General features: G+C 51.4%; 1 protein-coding gene across 1 annotated transcript; it reads right to left on the bottom strand.

Annotated features, from left to right (window-relative positions):
- Positions 1 to 566: 566 nt before the first annotated feature.
- Positions 567 to 18,631, bottom strand: LOC115618829 (olfactory receptor 14A16-like). The gene is made up of 4 exons (XM_030510764.1): positions 18,463 to 18,631; positions 17,937 to 17,992; positions 17,543 to 17,704; positions 567 to 1,527 (listed from the first exon to the last, which is right to left on the bottom strand). The coding sequence occupies exon 4, from the start codon at positions 1,518 to 1,520 to the stop codon at positions 567 to 569; it is 954 nt and encodes a 317-aa protein (XP_030366624.1). The 5' UTR covers positions 1,521 to 1,527; positions 17,543 to 17,704; positions 17,937 to 17,992; positions 18,463 to 18,631.
- Between the last annotated feature and the right edge of the window lie 398 nt (positions 18,632 to 19,029).

Raw genomic sequence — 19,029 nt, 5'->3', positions numbered from 1 at the left:
CTTGCACAGAGACCAGTTCTGACACTGTGGTTCACATGGGCTGCGCCTGCCTGCAGCCACAGGGATGCCGCTGTACAGACAACAGCACTGTCATCACTTATAGGACACCTCAGGGCTTACACAAATGTAAGAGTACAAGGGGACACGGTGGAAGGAAGGGGAGATCAGCACTGGAATGACCATGTCCTGCTGCTGTCTGTGGCCATGGCACAGGGAAGCAGCACCCCCGACTCACAGGGTGCCCAGCAAGGCAGCAAGGGCAGCCCCAAGGGCCACCAGGGTGGCTCCTCCATGGGGCAATGGGCATCTGCCTCCTGAACCCCTCCTGCATGCTGGGGCTGCTCCCCAGCTCCAGAGGAGATGTGCAGAGATGGGAGCTGGGACTCATGGTTGCCTGCTGGTTTCTTTATTGAGTTACCCAAAGATGGAGCCCAGATGTGTGTGTACATGAGGTCTTTGGGTCAAGGACACAACAGGTAGGCAGCAACAAAAAAAAGCACTAAGTAAAACTTACGCACATATGAAGAAAAGCTATTCAGGACTTCACAAGAGATACACAGGGAGTCCTAGTCGGGTAATGGGCACCTTTTAATCACAAGCATATTGTATTCAAATAGTTTCCTCAAAGCATCCTTGAGCTCCTGGTTCCTCAGACTGTAGATGAGGGGGTTCACTGCTGGAGGCACCACCGAGTACAGCACTGACACCACCAGATCCAGGGATGGGGAGGAGAGGGAGGGGGGCTTCAGGTAGGCAAATGTGCCAGTGGTGATAAACAGGGAGACCACGGCCAGGTGAGGGAGGCACATGGAAAAGGCTTTGTGGCGTCCCTGCTCAGAGGGGATCCTCAGCACGGCCCTGAAGATCTGCACATAGGAACCCACAATGAAAACAAAACACCCAAAAAATAAAAAAGTAGGAAAAACAAGAATTCCAACTTCCCTGTGGTAGGAATGTGAGCAGGAGAGCTTGAGGATCTGGGGGATTTCACAGAAGAACTGCTCCACAGCATTGCCTCGGCAGAGGGGTAGTGAAAATGTATTGGCAGTGTGGAGCACAGCATGGAGAAACCCACTGCCCCAGGCAGCTGCTGCCATGTGGGCACAAGCTCTGCTGCCCAGGAGGGTCCCGTAGTGCAGGGGCTTGCAGATGGCCACGTAGCGGTCATAGGACATGACGGTGAGGAGAGAATACTCTGCTGAAAAGAAGAAGAGAAAGAAAAAGACCTGTGCAGCACAACCTGTGTAGGAGATGTCCCTGGTGTCCCAGAGGGAATTGGCCATGGATTTGGGGACAGTGGTGGAGATGCAGCCCAGGTCCAGGAGGGAGAGGTTGAGCAGGAAGAAGTACATGGGGGTGTGGAGGTGCTGGTCGCAGGCTGTGCTGGTGATGATGAGGCCGTTGCCCAGGAGCGCAGCCAGGGAGATGCCCAGGAAGAGCCAGAAGTGGCAGAGCTGCAGCTCCCGCGTGTCTGCGAATGGCAGGAGGAGGAAGTGGGTGATGGAGCTGCCGTTGGACATCTGCTGCCTCTGGGCACAGGGCACTGTTGAAAGGAGAAAAAGGCAGTGACAGGTTAGGGGAGACTTCTCAGGAGAAAACCAGTCAATTTCTCATGAGATTTCCACCACACACCCCAAAGTTCACAAGCATCATACTTTCTCTGGTGCTGGTGGCTGAGTGTGCTGGGAGAAGCACTGTGGCTCCCAAGGACTCAGCTCTGTGCTGCTGCTGGGGGTTCACGACGCTGCTCTGTGAAAGCTCCAATATCCACGAGGGATGCCAGATGTAACAGAGGTTCAGTGTCTACACTCACAACTATGAAGATTGTGGCTGCAGAGCAGAGCCTCAGCGAGACTTTATCAGGATTTTCTCATAAATTTCTCATCTCACAAGTGCTATTTTTAGCTGTAGAAATCCTAATTTTTGTGAGTGAACATGTGGTCAGTATTAGGACAGGACAGATGAAAGGGCTCAGCAGCCTCCTGTTTAGTGCATAGTCTGGAAAGCTGCAGAGTCCATCAGTCTTGTTCCCAGCTGCCCTGCACTTGCCCCTGTGATGCCCCAAGTATTACTGCATACACAGATAACTCTGAAATAAAAAACAGAGAAGAGACAAAGAATGAGATAAAGAACAAGTGGACTCTGGTGCCAGCCAGGGAGCCCTGCTGGTTCAAAGGAGAGAACTTCTCTCTCCCAGCCCAAGGTGCAGCTGTGATACACAGAGCAGGACACAGCCCTTGGCAGCAGAAGCAAAGGACTCTGAGCCCAGAATCCAGATCCTCAGGGGAATGCTCCGCACTCGTGAGGACCCTACAGGAGAGCTGTGCCTGTCTGGGGGCAGGTCGCAAGCCCAGCAGGACAGGCAGAGCAGACAGGCAGGGAACTGCAGAGGAGATGTTCTAGAGAGACAGTCAGCTCCTTGCCCAGCAGAGCATGGCCAGCAGCCACCTCCAGTGCCAGACACCAAGAGAGCTGCCTGAACGCACCCTCCCCAGGCCTGGGCTGCGCTTTCCCCCCACTCCCTGCCCATGGCTCTGCTGCCTGGAGCTGTCCCTGCCAGGAGCTGCTGCTCTGTGCCCAGCTCTGCTCCCTCTCAGTGCTGCCAGAGCCCATCCCATGGGCTGTGTGCTCAGCTCTGCCCTGCACACCCCCTCCCGGCAGCAGGGCTCTGCCCAGGGGCATCTCTGCCTCTGCAGGCTCTGATGGGAACCTCACACCAACCCTGGTGAGGTTGGAAAACTTCACTGATGATGTCTGTGAGACATCATGTGCTGATTTCTGATGCTCCCTGGTTTATTCACCTCTAACAGTAACTATTCTAATAGATTTAGAATTTTAGAGCCTTCTCCTAAATCAAGACATTAATTTTTATTTTAAATTCTCCACCCAACAAAATCAGAGCAGAAACTGATAGAACAGGATCCTTCCCTTTCAGGTAGCCCCTGACTTGCTGTGCATCCTGATAAGTTCCCCAGGAAACTCCTGCAGTGACCTTGAGCTCTGAGCAGCCCTGACCCACACAGCACCCTCTCTGCAGAAGCAGCGCCCTTTGGCAGCCCTGCTGGGGTCACTCCTTCCCCCTCAGCTTCTCCCCCAGCACCATGGGGAGCTCCCGGGCAGGCTGAGTGCTGACCCTGGCAGGCGGCAGAGTCCCTGCCCCGGCACACAGCCCCTGGGGTGCAGGGACCCTGCTCGCAAGGACAGCGCTGGGCACCCCTGGCTGCACACCCACATTCACACCCTGCAGCCAGCCTTAAGACAAGGGACCTGGCTTGTCCTGTCCTTCGAAGGGTGCAGAAGGAAGCCCTGCTCTAGAGCACATCCTCCTCCTTATCTACACACAGAAACTAAGAGAGTCCTCCTGACAGATCCCATGGACTGTCCCAGGCAGCAGCTTGAGGAGATCTCTCCAGGAACTGCAGCTGCATTGCCCTGCACCCAGAGCCTTACCATGCACAGGGCTGGGAAGGTTTCTCCTGCAGGCAGCTCTCAGCATCCTCCACTGCCAAGTGCCTTGAAGCTCTCTGAGGCTCGCAGGTCTGCCCTCGGTGCCTGCAGGCAGTGCCCCAGCCCTGCTCCTGGCCAGAGCTGTCTCTCTGCAGCGCTGCCCGCTTGCCAGCATCTCTCTGCGTCCCAGGAGCCCGGCCCAGCTCAGCAGCAGAGGCCCAGCCCAAGGTGGCACTGCCTCTGCCCCTCTGGGCTCCCTCCAGGGCTCCCTGGGGCTCCAGGGGAACAGCACGGGAAACAGCCTGAAGCAAGCACTGATGTTCCCTCCCTCAGCTGGGAGACACACTTATTTCTGCAGTGTCATTTCTCTGCTGAGAGACAGAGTTTGGTCTCAACATCAGCTTTTCTAAGCAATATAGAATAATTAAGGTTGGAAATGACCCTTAAGTCCAAGTCCAACCATTAAGATAACACTGTCAAGTCCACCAATGAGCCATGTCTGCAAGTGCCACATATACGTGTGTTTTAAATACCTCCAGGGATGGTGACACAACCAATTCTGTAGGTGGCCTGTTCTTTATCCCACCATTAGCCAGGACAGCCAGGACAGGACAGGCAGGGATCTCCTTTACCCCTGCTGAAGGAAGGGATTCAGCCTGGTTAGTTGAGGCATCTCCTCCTGGGACTGTAGCCCTGGGGCTGGAAGGGGACTCAGCTCCCTCCCATGCTCACCACAAAACCTACAGGAGGTGGGATCCCTCCTGCCCCTGGTCAGGTCTTCATTAAAAGGCACCTACATGTGAGCTCCTTGTCTCAGCTCCTCCTGGGACTGTAGCCCCCTTCCTGGGGCTGGAAGGGGACACAGCTCCCTCAGGCATTGAGTGAACACAAAGAACATCACTGCAGGGTCTTTTACTCACTCCTTTCATGGTTTAAGCAAGGAACAGCCCAAGCATTTTAACTGTGTGACTGGGTCTGTCTGGCCTTCAGAGACAGCATCCTCCAAGCACAGCGATGGGTCATAGCAAAACTCAGTCCAACTCAAACGGGAATTCAAGGGCACCAGGATGAGCTGCTGATACTTCAGGAACAGTTAAAGAGGAAACAAGATAACACAGGACTACTATTAAATAAAGCAAGAGTACATGGAGGTAGAGCTCAGATAGCCTATCTCCTCTTTCCCTCAGTTCCCACCAGGAATGTCTCCCAGGCCTTTGTGCTTTGAGGCAGGACTCTGGATGGGAAAGGGGAACAACCAGGACTGGATGGGGATCAAGCCAGGAGTTACTTTGGAAACTACATGCTTACCAGTCCATGGGACCAAAGGGGCTGCATCCAAGGTGCTGAGAGTATGTTTTTCACCAGGACTTGCTGGTCTGTTCTTGTCCCAGGAAGAACGGCACTGGACTCTGTGAGGCATCATTTAAAATGCTGTTCCTTAGATCTAGCTCTGTAATGGGAGAACTGTACAGATAATCTCATGTCCCGTTAGACTGCTGGAACCCCAGCAGGTGTAGCATGGAGACAAGAAGGATGAGGAGGATGGATATCCCCTGCATGAAGGGGAAGCTTGGATTTCTGGAGGTCCTCTGTGTGGCCGGCAAGAGGTTGGGTTGGATTTTGTCACTGGGGATCAGAGGAGTCGGTAAGAGGGACATTGTGCTCACAGTTACAAACTAGTTGATCAGGGAGGGGAAACAGAAAAGGTCTTTTGTCAGCACCTGAGGAAGTCTCCAGGTTAATGAGCAGGTTCCTATGGAACTGGAATTGCCCTGGCATTCACAGGCCAGGCAAAGCAACAGGGTCAGCTCCCTCAGGCATTGAGCAAACACTAACTATGTCACTGCAGGGTCTTTACTTGTTCTCTTCATGGTTCAAACAAGGAACAGCCCAAGCATTTTAATTGTGTACCTGGGTCCATCTGGCCTTCAGAGACAGCATCCTCCAAGCACAGCTATGGGTCATAGCAAAACTCAGTACAACTCAAACAGGAGTTCAAGGGTACCGAGGTGAGAAGAAACCAGATAACACAGGACCACGACTAAGTAGAGCAAGAATATATGTACGTAGAACTCAGACAGCCTGTTCCCTCTTTGCCTCAGTTCCCACCAGCAATGTCTCCCAGGCCTTTGTGCTTTGAGACAGGACTCTGGATGGGAAAGGGAACAACCAGGGCTGGATGGGGATCAAGCCAGGGGTTACTTTGCAAACTACACCCTTACCAGTCCATGGGACCAAAGGGGCTGCATCCAAGGTGCTGAAAGAATGTTTTTCCCCAGGACGTGCTGGTCTGTTCTTGTCCCAGGAAGAAAGGCACTGGACTCTGGGAGGCATCATTTAAAATGCTGTTCCTTAGATCTATCTCTGTAAGGGGAGAATTATAAAGATAATCTCATGTCCCTTTGATGGCTGGAACCCCAGCAGGTGTAGCATGGAGATAGGAAAGATGAGGAGGGAGGATGCTCCCTGCATGAAGGGGAAGCTTGGATTTCTGGAGTTCTTCTCTGTGACAGGCAAGAGGTTGGGTTGGCTTTTGTCACTGAGGATCAGAGGAGTCAGTAAGAGGGACATTGTGCTCACAGTTACAAACTAGTTGATCAGGGAGGGGAAACAGAAAAGGTCTTTTGTCAGCACCTGAGGAAGTCTCCAGGTTAATGAGCAGGTTCCTATGGAACTGGAATTACCCCAGCATTCACTGGCCAGGCAAAGCAACAGGGTGCAACAGTCTGGAGGGCCTTGGGACTACCTGGAGGATGCAAGCAAGGAACTGGGACATCTGAGGTGATTGAGGCCTGTGAGCAGGGCTATGAAAGAAGACGGATGGGTTGTGGGGAATTCACAGGCATTGTGAAGTGCCCAGAAAACCACAGCTTTGTGTGCAAAGCAACACAATCTACCACCAAGTTGCACCCACACACTCTAACTGGTCCTAAGCAGAGTCCTGAGCACTGCAGGAGGGAAAGGATCTCCTTTTCCAGGTCCTGGGCCACTCTGAAGATAAACAAACACAAGGGCCTCCATGGACAGTGGGGTCTCCAGTGCGCTCAGAAAATTGGGGTTTTCTTGTGCCTTCTGTTTCTTGAAAGGCTTCTTCGTTCTCTCCGTACCTGCAGTTCAGGAACTGGCCCCACAGGGCTCATTCACACATAAAATGCTCATCCAGTTCCAACCCCCTGCCACAGGCAGGGACACCTTCCACTAGAGCAGGTTGCTCCAAGCCCCTGTGTCCAATGTGACCTTGAACACTGCCAGGGATGGGGCAGCCACAGCTTCTCTGGGCACCCTGCGCCAGTGTCCCACCACCCTCTCAGGGAAGAGCTTCTTCCCGAGATCTCATCTCATCTCTCCTCTCTGTCAGGTTAAGGCCATTCCCCCTTGTCCTATCACTACATACTCTTTAAAAGAATCCCTCTCCAGCTTTCTTGTAGGCATCCCGTTAGGTGTTGGAAGGCAAATTCATTATCTAAATCATCGTCTGAATTATCATTTATATCATCTTCAAATCACTGTGAATTCACAGCTGAATTAAAATTCAAGTATTGCTTAATCAGCATTGGATTCATATTTGATTTTAATTCAGGCTCTGATTAATTACCACTGGTCATTAACAAAGCCTTTTCAGTTATCCCTACAAGGATGATTTCTCTGAACCATTCCCCTGTGAAGCACAATGAGTCACAGCTCCAAGTCCATTTCCCTTCAGGTGTGCAGCAGCAGATCCAGCAAGTGCCCCTGTTGCCCACTGGGGGCCATGGCAGCTGGAGGCAGCCCAGCACATCCAGGCTGGGTCCAAAGAGAGCTGAAGAGAAGGTTCCCGAGAGCAGGAGAGCTCCTGGCACAGGGACTATCCCAGCTCCAGGTCCAGCTTGCACTGGACGCCCTGCCCCTCGCGCCCTCGGCGGCGGGTCACAGCGGGGCCCTTTGTGACCCGGTCTGTGACACTCCCCGGCGTGGTCCCGTCCCTTGCGCTGCCCTTCCCTCCCCCTGCCCACATCCCTCCATCACGCAGGGGGGCAGAGAGACCCCCCAGCCGCCCCAGGGTGGCCTGGCAGGAGCTGGGGGCTCCCCAGGGGAGCAGCTCTGCGCTGGAGCCAGCCCAGGGCTGCCTGGGGCAGCCACTGCAGAGCGGGGAGTGAGGGCTCCCCCAGGCCTGGGCAGGCTCGGGGCAGGGACTGCCACCAGCTGGATGCTGCCACTGCTGGATCCCGCTTCCTCCTCACGCTGCCAGCAGGGGCCTGCGCTCTGCTGCCAAAGGGATTGAGACAATGCAATGGCAATATCAATTGTGCCATCCCACTTGGCTGCCTTGGACTCCGGCTCACATTGAAGTTCCAGCATGTCCTGTACAGCAGCGCTCAGTGGTGGCGTGACCTCATTCAGGCCACGATAGACTCCTGTTAGTCTCCACTCTCCATTAGGCTTTTGCACTGGCCATATGGGGCTACCAAAGGGTGAGTGGGTCCTGCTGAGCACTCCTGGGCTCTCCAATCAATGGATCAGCTCATGGATGGGAATCAGGGAGTCTTGGTTGGTGCGATATTGCTGCCGGTGCACTGCTGTGGTAGCGATTGGCACACGTTGTTCTTCGACCTTCAGCAACCCCACAACAGAAGGATCCTCTGAGAGACCAGGCAAGGTGGACAGCTGCTGCACTTCCTCCGTCTCCAGGGCAGCTCTACCAAAAGCCCTTTTGGGACCTTGCAATGCCCTCTCCTGAGATAGTGTGTGCCAAGGCTGCACAGAACCCCTGGGCCAGCCACAACGGGGAGCTTCTCCCACTCCTTCCCAGTCAGGCTGATTTCAGCCTCCAGTACAGGCAGCTGCTGGGACCCCCATGTCACTCCAGAAATACAAATGGGTTTTGCCCCTCCATGGGCTGATGGCATCAGGGTACACTGTGCACCGGTGTCTACAGGAGCCTTATAGTCCTTTGGGACTGACGTGCCAGGCCACCTGATCCACACAGTCAGTAAACCCAGTTGTCCCTCTCCTGCATCTGGCTGGAGGCTTTCCTTCTCCAGGCTGAACACCCCCAGCTCTCTCAGCCTGTCTTCATAATAGACGTGCCCCAGCCCTTGGAGCATCTTTGTGCTCTTCATAACCCCATCACTGTAGAATCATAAGAGAACAGAGCTTGGAAGGGACCCCAAGGAGGTCTCAAGTCCAACCTGTCAGGAACAGGGTCAGAGCAAGCGGTTCAAGGCTTGATTCAGCCTGAGTTGGAAAAGGCCAAGGCCAGAGACTGCACAGCCTCCCTGGGGGACCTGATGCAGCACTTGACTGAGAGTATGGGAACAAGGTTTCTGTATGTCCTGGCTGAACCTCTCCTCTGTCGCTATCCCCCATTGCCTTTTGTCCTCCCACCAGGCACCATGCTGAGGAGCCTGGCTCTGTATTCTCCATGTCCTCCTTACCAGGAGGCAGGAGGCAGGCAGCCAGTACAGGCAGCCAGTCCCCGACAGCCTTCCCTTCCCAAGATCTCAGGTCCCATCAGCCTTCCCTTCTCCGGGCTGGACAAGCCCAGCTCCCCCAGCCTCTCCCCACAGGCAACATGCTCCAGTCCCTGCCTGTCCTGAGGGCCCGTTGCTAAACCCACTCCTGCTTGCCAATAGCGTTCATGGATTGGGGATCTGAAACCTGGATGGAGTATTCCAGAGCATCCCTTCCCTTGTTCTCCTGCCATGCTCCTGGTCGTACAGCCCCGGATGCTGCTGTCCTCCCTTGCTGCCAGGGCACACGCTGCCTCCTGTCCAGCTCCTGCCCACCCAGACCTTTGCCATGGGCTGCTCCCAGCCAGGCAGCCCCAGCCTGTGCCAGTGCAGGTGAGTCCCCTGCAGGGGCAGAAACTGGCATTTGTCCCTCTGGGATTTCCTGGGGCTCCTGCCAATACGTACTCTCCTCCTCCTGGAGCCCCTTCATTGAGCAGAGGCCTTGGAAAATGTTTCACTAAATGGAAGAAGGCATCGAGTTCCTCAGTACCAACATCAGTGTCTTCTGCTTCACATTTGCCACATCTTACCTAGGAACACAGCACAGATGCCTACAAAGTCAAACAGTGCAGCTCTTTGCCATGGACTTCCTAGGCAAGGATGAGGATGGAAGCCTCACAGCCTGGCTGGGAGGGTCAGCTGTGTGACCTCTGCTCCCACATGAGCACCTTGCCCTGCTCTATCCCCTCTCCCTGCCCTTCAGCTGTCTCGGTGCACAGCTCTCAGTCCTTGTCACCACCAGGCTCCACAACACACTTGTACCTTTTTGTCACACCAGCATTCACAACAAGGCAAAACCAATTTCTTCCTATGGTTACTCTCACTACAGAAAATGCTTTGCAAGTTTAATCCTTAATTGTTGGCAAACTCAATCCCCATGTCTTGCAGCAACCAGCATTCCAGCTACTTCATAGGCATTACAAGGGCTATTGGCCCTGTCATTAAGGGCTATTGGCACCTCAGCATCCTAGAAGGGATTTTAACATCCATCCCCAAGGTCACACAGGTTAACATCTGCTCAGACAGCTTTGCGTTCTGCCACGCACACATCATCCAGGATCTAGAAGGCAACAGCAACACACAGAGAGATGGGGGAACCGCATGACCACTGCTCCCTGTTGGGATTTTCTGGCACGCACCTGCCCTGCCAAGCAAAAAGGGAGGTGCAAGGTCTGAACAGACCCATTTTATCACAGTTCATCAGAGCACTTCCCCGGTTCATCCAGCAGCGCCTCAGAAACCTGCCTCGAGGCTTCCTTCCAGCAGCAGCTCACAAACACAGAGAGGAGCCCAGGGCTTACTAGAGCCTGCCCAACTGAAGCAGAAACCATTGGGATGAGCAGGTCTGTCTCAAACCAGCAAGGTCTCCTACAGCCTGGCCTGCATCCAGACACAGTCCATTTCACTGGGCTTCTCCAGAATATGCTCAGCTTTAGACAATAAGCTTTGTACTGAACAGGGACCAGCCTCTTCACCCCTTTGCAGTATACCCTGAAGATCACCCAGCTATTGTTGGATCCCGGAGATGGGAATTCTGAAAGCAAATGCAGACCCACCTGCACCTGAGGGCTAAATAGGCATCTATGGGGAAGTTAAACATGAGGAAGATTTATCTGCACATGTTCTGAAGCAAAAGTGTTACAGCACATAAAATGCTTGCTCACCACATTTTTGTAGGAGGATTTTCAAATCCCTTACCTTGTGGGCAATCTCCATCCATCCCTTGGTGCCTTGCTGCACTCATGATGCACGTCTGGACCATTCCATTGCTGTATGGCACTTTGCTCTCTTCAGGTAGCTCAGAGCACGAGGAGTTTCACTGGCACGCAGCTCTGCTCAGCACACGTGTCGGGGCTTGCAGATACGCTCAGTGACTCTGAACGCTGGCCTAATGTAACAGACAGCCTTGTGTTCTGCAACGGGCCCTCCACACATGTCCCACCTTCAGATGCATCTGTGCTTTCCTCTTGAGATCCTGTTTCTTCTAGTTTTACACTGTTGTCCTCAAGGGTGCTGGCCTGAATTGTTACTGGCAGGTCTGGAAGGTCCTGGGAGAGATCCAGCCTCTCATCAGTCTGACAGAGAAGAGAGGGCAGCCGTGACCCTGCTGAAAGCAGGGAGGTTGAGGTTTCATTCTTTTGTGCATTCCTCTTCCAGCAAGGGAAGCAGTCTTTGAGGAACACATGGTTCTCTTTTGGGTGCTGAATCCTCCCCAGGCGCTTCTTCCTGCTGCTCTTCTGGGGCTATTGCTTGTTCGTCTTGATAGGCTGCCCGCCTTTTTAGATGAGAATAGATCCACCAGCAGCCAAGAAGTGCCAGCGCTCCACGTATGGCATATGGGATGAAATTCCACAAGTGTAAAGACATTTTAGAGAGCCTCAGCAATTGTATCTAGAAGGAGAAACAGAAAACATGCTACAATAGTCACAGGGAAGGGACCAGGAAGACTCAAGTTTCATAAATGCATTGAGGTATTTCTAGTAGCATGAACCAGCTTGTTTTCCAGCTGCTCTTTAAATTCACACCTCTGCTCTACCAGCAGACCACACAACAAGATTCTTACCTAAGACCAGGGATCTCTGGACATTGCTCACCATTATAGTCATCAGTTTCACCTTTCTTCCCCTTTACACTCAGAACAATTTCACCTTCTTTCTCCTGCTTCCACTTTGCAGGCCAGTACTACACACAGGGACAGCATCCAGCACTGCAGTTTCTCCACCAGCAGGCTGGGTTCACAGCACAGATGGACCACAGGCATCCCAAGGCGCAGCCTTCATGCTCTGCAGGTCTCCCCAGTTCTCCACTTGAAAGGCAGCATCCCATTCCCGAGGGCTCCATAGGCTGACAACACGTGCTTCTCTAGAACATAACTCTTCACTGAAGGGGAAGGGCTTGGCAAATGTTCCCCCCCACAGCGTTGCAAGACCCTGCTGTGCAGGCACACGACACAAGGCTGAAGTTCAGTAGGAGCCCAACAGCAACACACAGCTCCTCCGCTGACTTCTACAGGCACAGTGGAGAAATTCCTCAACAAAGAGCAGCTACAGCCTGAGGAAGAAAGTGTGTCCCAATGACCACATGTCCCTCTAAAAGATTTCACAGCAGCGAAGGTGGGAAATATGCTGTTACACCCTTAGAAGAGTGGTATGGATCTAGCAAAAGAAGCCAGAAGAGAGAAACCACTCCTTAGGAAACCAGCTCCGAAGCCTGTTCTACATGAAATTTACTACACTGGCAGCTGCTCCTCCTCTGACTTTCTAGTGTTGAAAGCTGTCTCTTTTACTTGAGAAAGCGTGTGAACCCTTTCCTGCCTGGACTCACGTCCCAGTCACACTCCCCATCCACACACCTCCCCTGGGTTATATGAGGCAGGGCTGACAGGCCTTTCCTTTTCCTTCAGGAAAGCCTACAGCTGGCACACAGAGCTAAACAGCTCCCCACATCCCCAAAACAGCCCCTTGCTGCAAAGCACTCCCAGTTCCTATTTTCACTGGACAGGAATTCAAGCAAAACACCACGTGTCTGACAATGCTGACACACAATGAGCTTTTCTCCAGATGGGCCCCAAGACCTCTGCCAATGAGCACCAAAGAGAAAGATTGTTCTCAGGAGATAGCAAAGTCCTAGAAATGGGACCCACCCCCTGGAAAAGAGTATGAGCTGGTTCCTCTTTACAAGGAGACATTTCTCAGACAAGACAATTCCTCAGACAGGACAAGGCAGCCTATCGACTGTGATTAGTCTGTCTCCAGAGGAAAAACACTTTTGCTATCAGAGCAAGCGTTCTGAGCACGGCTTCCAGATACCACTCTCCTTCAGGGCCTACGTTTTCACCAGCAGCTGATTCCATTCCAGCTAAGGGACAAAACCATGCCTCCCTCAGACTCAAACTGAGCATCCAAGACTCAGAGAACTTCACATTCATCCCAGATTCCTCACCTCCTCCAGCCACTCCCTCCTATCCCACAGCAGCAAACACAAAACCTCATCCAAGCTAGCTCAGACACCAGCCTGGCTTCCCCACTGCTTGTTGCAGAGTCACAGACTCATAAAGTCATAGAATGGTTTGGGTTGGGAGGGACCTTAAAGCTTAAAGCATAGCGCAGCACAGCACAGGATAGGATAGGATAGGATAGCACAGCACAGCACAGACCAGCACAGACCAGCACAGACCAGAACAGCATAGAATAGAATAGTTCATTGGGAAGGGACCTACAACAACCATCTAGTCCAACTGCCTGACTAATTCAGGGCTGACCAAAAGTTAAAGCATTGTCCAAATGCCTCTTCAACACTGACAGGGTTGGGGCAGCAACCACCTCTCCAGGAAGCCTGTGCCACTGCCTGAACATCCCCTCTGTGAAGAAATGCTTCCTTCTATTAAGTGGGACCTCCCCTGACTCCCAGGTGTCCTGTCCCTGGATCCCAGGGAGAAGAGATCAGCACCTCCCTGGGGGTTTAGTTCCTGACAACACTTCTTTTTCTCTTTGTTTACCAGCATGGGTATAAACTCAAACCAGTGTTCAGAAATAAAGTTAGCCTTCATTTAGCCTTGTGGATTCCCTGGCATGCCTGGATTACATTTCTAAGTAGCATCTTGCCCTAAGGTGACACAGATGTCTCAAAAAAACCTGAAAAAAGGAAGAACTCTGGAATCAGAGGGACGACACAGTTAGAACTAATTAAAGTAAATGAAAGGCAGAGCAAAAGCATCCCCTTCCTGTCTGCTCCGACTGTACCTGGTTTGGGTTGTGGGTAGCCATAGGGAGGGTGGAAGCCTCGCATCTCTCTTTACAAGTGTTCTCTCTCTCACTGTAAAAGCACTGCAGCCTCAGGTGCTTCTGGTGTCGGGGCCACACTTAGCGTGATCCTTAAAGCCAACTCACATCTGGTCTGAAGTGGGGGGGTTTGGTTTTTGGTTTTGTTTCTAATACACGTATTTCTGTATGTGTTTCAGAGCAGAACCTGGATCTTAGTGTTCTGGTGGGAATAAATCCTTGCAAAGCTGGCCAATTCTTGCTGCACAGGTGTCCTGGGTTCAGCTCTAACAGTTATTTGTCTCCTTCTTAGCAGCCAACTTCAAACGAGTTCAGATTTTTTTATAAAGGGTGCACAAAAGCTTTGATAATTTCTTCATTGCCTTACATTTTGGTGTTTGGGTTTTGTTGTTTTGTTTTGTTGGAGGTTTTTGTTTTGGTTTGTTTTTTCCCCAATTCTTCTGCAGTATTATCTTAGGGTTGTATGAAACCTTCATGGAGATGTTGTTCCTGCTGCCCTGAGAGCGGAGTAGCTGGAGGCGAACTCACCCACCAGCCGGCAGTGCGGATCATCGGGGCCCAGGTTCTGGGGAGACGCCGGCTCAGGCGAGTCGGCTGTGTCCCATCTGGCTTGCGAAACTGCCACCACGATCCGCAAGTGGCCCGTGCCCACTGCGGCGAGAGGCTGGGATGCAAAGTAGAGAATTACAAGGGTGTCCCAGACACACTGGGGAACCCCAAATGTGGTTTTACACAGGGCTCTCATACCCTTCAAACGGTCACGTACTAGCGCTAGTCACTTGGCCTAAGCACTAGCACCCTCCCTACCAATTACTAGTCCTAGTCAAACTCTGCCAGGCGCTAATGCTATTTCTGCTGCAGTCCTGCTCTTGTCTATTGATCCAGATGTCCCTGGAGCCAGTCCTGCAAGAGATACTGATTAATGGTGTGCGGGACAGTGGGAGGGGTTCAAAGACGTGCTGGAGGGGCTGGGATTCTGCCATTATTTCTGTCGTGCTGCAATACCTCTTCTCCTTCACAGACAGCTCTAAGATACCATAAAGAAAAGTCCTAGTTCCAGGGCTGAGCTGAAGCTTCCAGTAAAAATCTACCACCTCATCGCATTACAGTGTGTATATATATATACACACATATATAAATAAAAGAATGTTAATACTTTAAAGACTGGTTTATTTAATTGTTAGGGGGAAGAGAATTTTCATAACAAGCCCCGTGGGTCCCACCAACCAGGGTCCCAAATACCTTACAGATAGACTCAACAAATATCTTTGTACCTTATAGATAGACTCAACAAACCGCCTATGCTACCTGGTTTAATACCAGAATGGACACTCTAAGTCTGATGACTCTTGTGAGGATTCTGTGCAACTGCCTGCAAGGATCTTGTGCAATTCCCTGCAAGGTATTTTAGGAAACCCACCAACCGCGCCCCGGGCTCTGGCCAAGCCCTGGGCTCGCTTGGTCGGGGGGTGTACCACCAGATGCTTCCACACAACAGAATATGCAAGTCATTCTGACTTGATGATTTGGGTCTACAAAAGCTGGACCCTCTTGCAGCGACTCTGGAGACCTCATCTACAGGTGGACGCACCACACACAACTTCCCAATTGCCGGGAGAGGTTCCCCAAATCCTTGCTGCAACAGGGGCCCCCCAGCGACTGCGGATCTGGATGATGGGAACGCATTTAGGTAATTGGGGATGTATCTTTTTCTTAACCACTATTCTCTTTCTCTTACAGCAATGATTAAGTGCGTTACCTTGCTTATTCTGTTCATTGCTTAAATCTAGAGCATAGCAAGCTAACTGTTTTATCCAATATATAATTTTGTTTCTACATTACCTTAATATTAATAGTAAAATACGATCATTCTTCCTGTTGCTGTCTGTGTCCTTTCTATTGCCCCCATCCAAAAAGCAGGGGGCAAAACAAGTGGTCCCTGGAGCTCCAGGGGAACACCATGAGAAACAGCCTGAAGCAAGCACTCATGTTCCCTCCCTCAGCTGGGAGACACACTTATTTCTGCAGTGACATTTCAACTATCAGGCACACAATTAGGCCCTGTAATCTCCTTTTCTTGTCCCATCATTAAGGAGAACACTCCAGCAGTAACAGGGAGGGATTTTCTTTGCCACCCCTGCTGGGGGAAGTGATGCAGCTGACTCAATCCAGGCATCTCATCCTGGGTTTCTTTTTGGGCTGGTAGGAGTCTCAGGGGACCACCACGTGAAACAGCCTGAAGCAAGCACTCATGTTCCCTCCCTCAGCTGGGAGACACACTGCCTTCCTGCAGTGTCATTTCTCTGCTGAGAGACAGAGTCAAGGCTAAAAATCAACTTTTCTTAGAATCACAGAATCATTTAATTTGGAAAAGACCCTTGAGAACATCGAGTCCAACCATTAACCTGTCACTAGCAAGTCCACACGCTGACCATGAGAACATCCCTGGTGGGATGCCCCGTTTGGATGGTCACCAACAGCAACTGGGACTTTAAGTCCAATTTTACATCCTACCATAATTTCACTAATTTCTATTCTATTCTGTTTGTTGCTAACCATTCTGCTACACATTAGAGCATGGAAATCAGCTGGACAAGTTATGTTATAACAGAAACCTCCTCGTACAGATAATGGTACTTAAACACATTTAACAAACTCTTAACAACTGAGTAAACCAACCAAAAATGTCCCTCAATTTATCACTGGAATTCAGCACTACTCTGTTTGTAGGCACAGAGGCAAGAGGTGACCACACCACTCTGTGACAAAGATGGATTGAGGGAGACCCTTGTTGCTGTTTCTCCTAGAACACAGGGGAGTAGGGAATGAAATACTACTTTTAATAAAAAAATACATTCTAATTACCATGGAAAATATGGAACAAGATGCTAAAGCCCAACAGGTTTTACCAGGAAGAACAACAATTAACTAAAAATTCCCTCCTTTCCCAGCCCATGGATAGTTTCCTCAATAAATGGCAAGTGCACGTAACACAGCAAGTGATCTGTGTGTCTACTGCACGTGGAGGTGAACAACTCCTTTTGGTGTTAGATCTGTATAGTCAGATTTATCTCCAAATCAACTCAACTATGTACCAAGCAAACAGCCAGGCAGTTTTCAACTGTATCTGCAGTGCCCTGCTAGGACCTGCACAGCTGGGGACTCCAGAAATAGCTGGGACTTTTTACCCCAAGAAATCCACCACTGACAGGAAGGAAACACACACTCTGCTCTGTGACACCAGGGGTCACTCCCTCAGCTGAGCTCTAATCCCTTTTCAGAACCCAAACACAAACCCACTGTGCATTCAGCACACCAGGAGCTTTTATCAAAACCTGATCTCTGCGGAACACTTCAGTTGTAGAGGCACTAAATATTTATGTACATGATTGGAAGGGACCTTAAAGCTCATCCAGTTCCAACCCCTGCCATGGGCAGGGACACCTTCCACTAGAGCAGGTTGCTCCAAGACCCTGTGTCCAACCTGGCCTTGAACACTGCCAGGGATGGGGCAGCCACAGCTTCTCTGGGCACCCTGTGCCAGTGTCCCACCACCCTCACAGGGAAGAACTTCTGCCTGAGATCTCATCTCACTCTCCCCTCTCTGTCAGGTTAAGGCCGTTCCCCCTTGTGCCGTCCCCACAGGCCCTTGTTCTCCCCACAAGAAATGAAGGGAGATCCCAGGATTTAAGGCAGCCGGAATGCTCGGCTGCTGGCTCAGCCAGAGGAACTCGCACACCGAGTCCAAAGCAGCGACTCTGGTGAAGTCACTTGAGGTGTTCTTGGGAACTCCTAAAGCACCCGAAGAACGCGATCGCCACCCACCTCGTTCCACGCTCGTGTGTCCACAGGCGTCACCGGCACCAAGACACCAAGACGGGAACCACCAGAGGAGCTGCTGTTGCCTCCTCCACCCGTAGCTTGTGTTCTGTGGGGCAGTTGTCATCTCCCGTTGCCTCCGGTGACAGGTTCCATGGCCTCGCACACCTGAACATGGAGTGTTCCAGAATCAGCTACCCCCGTGTCCCCATGGTCATTGTGATGCCTGTGTCCCCATGGTCCCCATGTGCCCCACCATGTCCCCATGGTCACCATGGCCCCGTGTCCCCCCATGCAGTGGCAGATGGCCCTGTACAGGGAGATGGCCGACAAGGCCAAGGGCTCCAACAGCCCCGAGCAGATCGCCCGGAGGGTGCAGGAGGTGTCGGCCGTGCTCTACCTCCTCGAGCAGGTCGGGGGTGCTGGGGGGTCCCCGGGTGCTCCTGGGAGCTGTTACTGGATAGAGATATACTGAGTAAATTACATGCATAAATTAGCTTTAAAGAAAGAAAATTCAGATACATGTTCCTGATGAAAAGGCTGTGGAGGCTCGAGTTTTTATGTTACAGAAACCAGCCACTGAGCTGGATATACCAGAGGAAGTGGAGAATACACCCCGCAAGTATGGGCTGCTGGAGCACCGGGATGATCACAAAATGCAGAAGCAGGAACTATTCATCTGAAACCAAACATCAGACCCGTAAGACAGAAACAATATCCTAGAAAACTGGAAGCAAGAAAAGGACTAGAGCCTCTAATAGAAAATTTTGTCAAATACTTTGGAACAAGAATGGACTGTATTTCTACTTCACATGGTAACAACCGTTCTGGAACAGAAAAGCAGTCATTGGCTTTCCCCAAGCAGGCTGCTAAAATATCAGGCTGTGCTTTTAGAACAAGAGGATGTAGAATTGAAAGTAACTAACCTTTTGAACCCAGCGGTGGTTTTGACAACCGATCCAGAAGCAGGAGAGCTGACTCACAACTCTTTACAGACTATTGAGCAGGTGTATTCCAGTCATACCGACCTGCCAGATACATCCCTGAAGGATGTGGACTACCAACTGTTTGTGGATGGGAGCAGCTTCATGAAAATGGAAACCGGAAAGCAGGATACGCTGCGGTAACCAAACATAACAGAGGCTAAAGCCCCGCATCCCATCCCAACACATCAGCACAGAAAGCTGAGCTCATGGTGCTACTGAGACTTCTGGAATTGTCAGAAAGTCAACATTTGCTTTTAAGGCACATCACTTTGATAACACTCCAGTGAATATTGGTGATCACGTTGCTGACAAAGCAGCTGAAGAAGCTGTGGGTGGGGACCTTTCATTAATATTGCCTCATAAGTATCAGTGCTTGGATAAGGAAGTTCCAAGTTATCAAACAGAGGATGGGAAATTACCTAGTCTATTAGGAGCCAAGAAGCATGATGGAGGATGGTGGGTTACACCAAACAGGCAAGTAATAATTGCCCAGCCTCTTACGAGAAG

The sequence above is a fragment of the Strigops habroptila genome, unplaced genomic scaffold, assembly GCF_004027225.2.
Source record: "Strigops habroptila isolate Jane unplaced genomic scaffold, bStrHab1.2.pri NC_044298.1_ctg1, whole genome shotgun sequence".
NCBI classification, from domain to species: domain Eukaryota; kingdom Metazoa; phylum Chordata; class Aves; order Psittaciformes; family Psittacidae; genus Strigops; species Strigops habroptila.
This window is presented reverse-complemented; position numbering and strand designations above follow the sequence as displayed.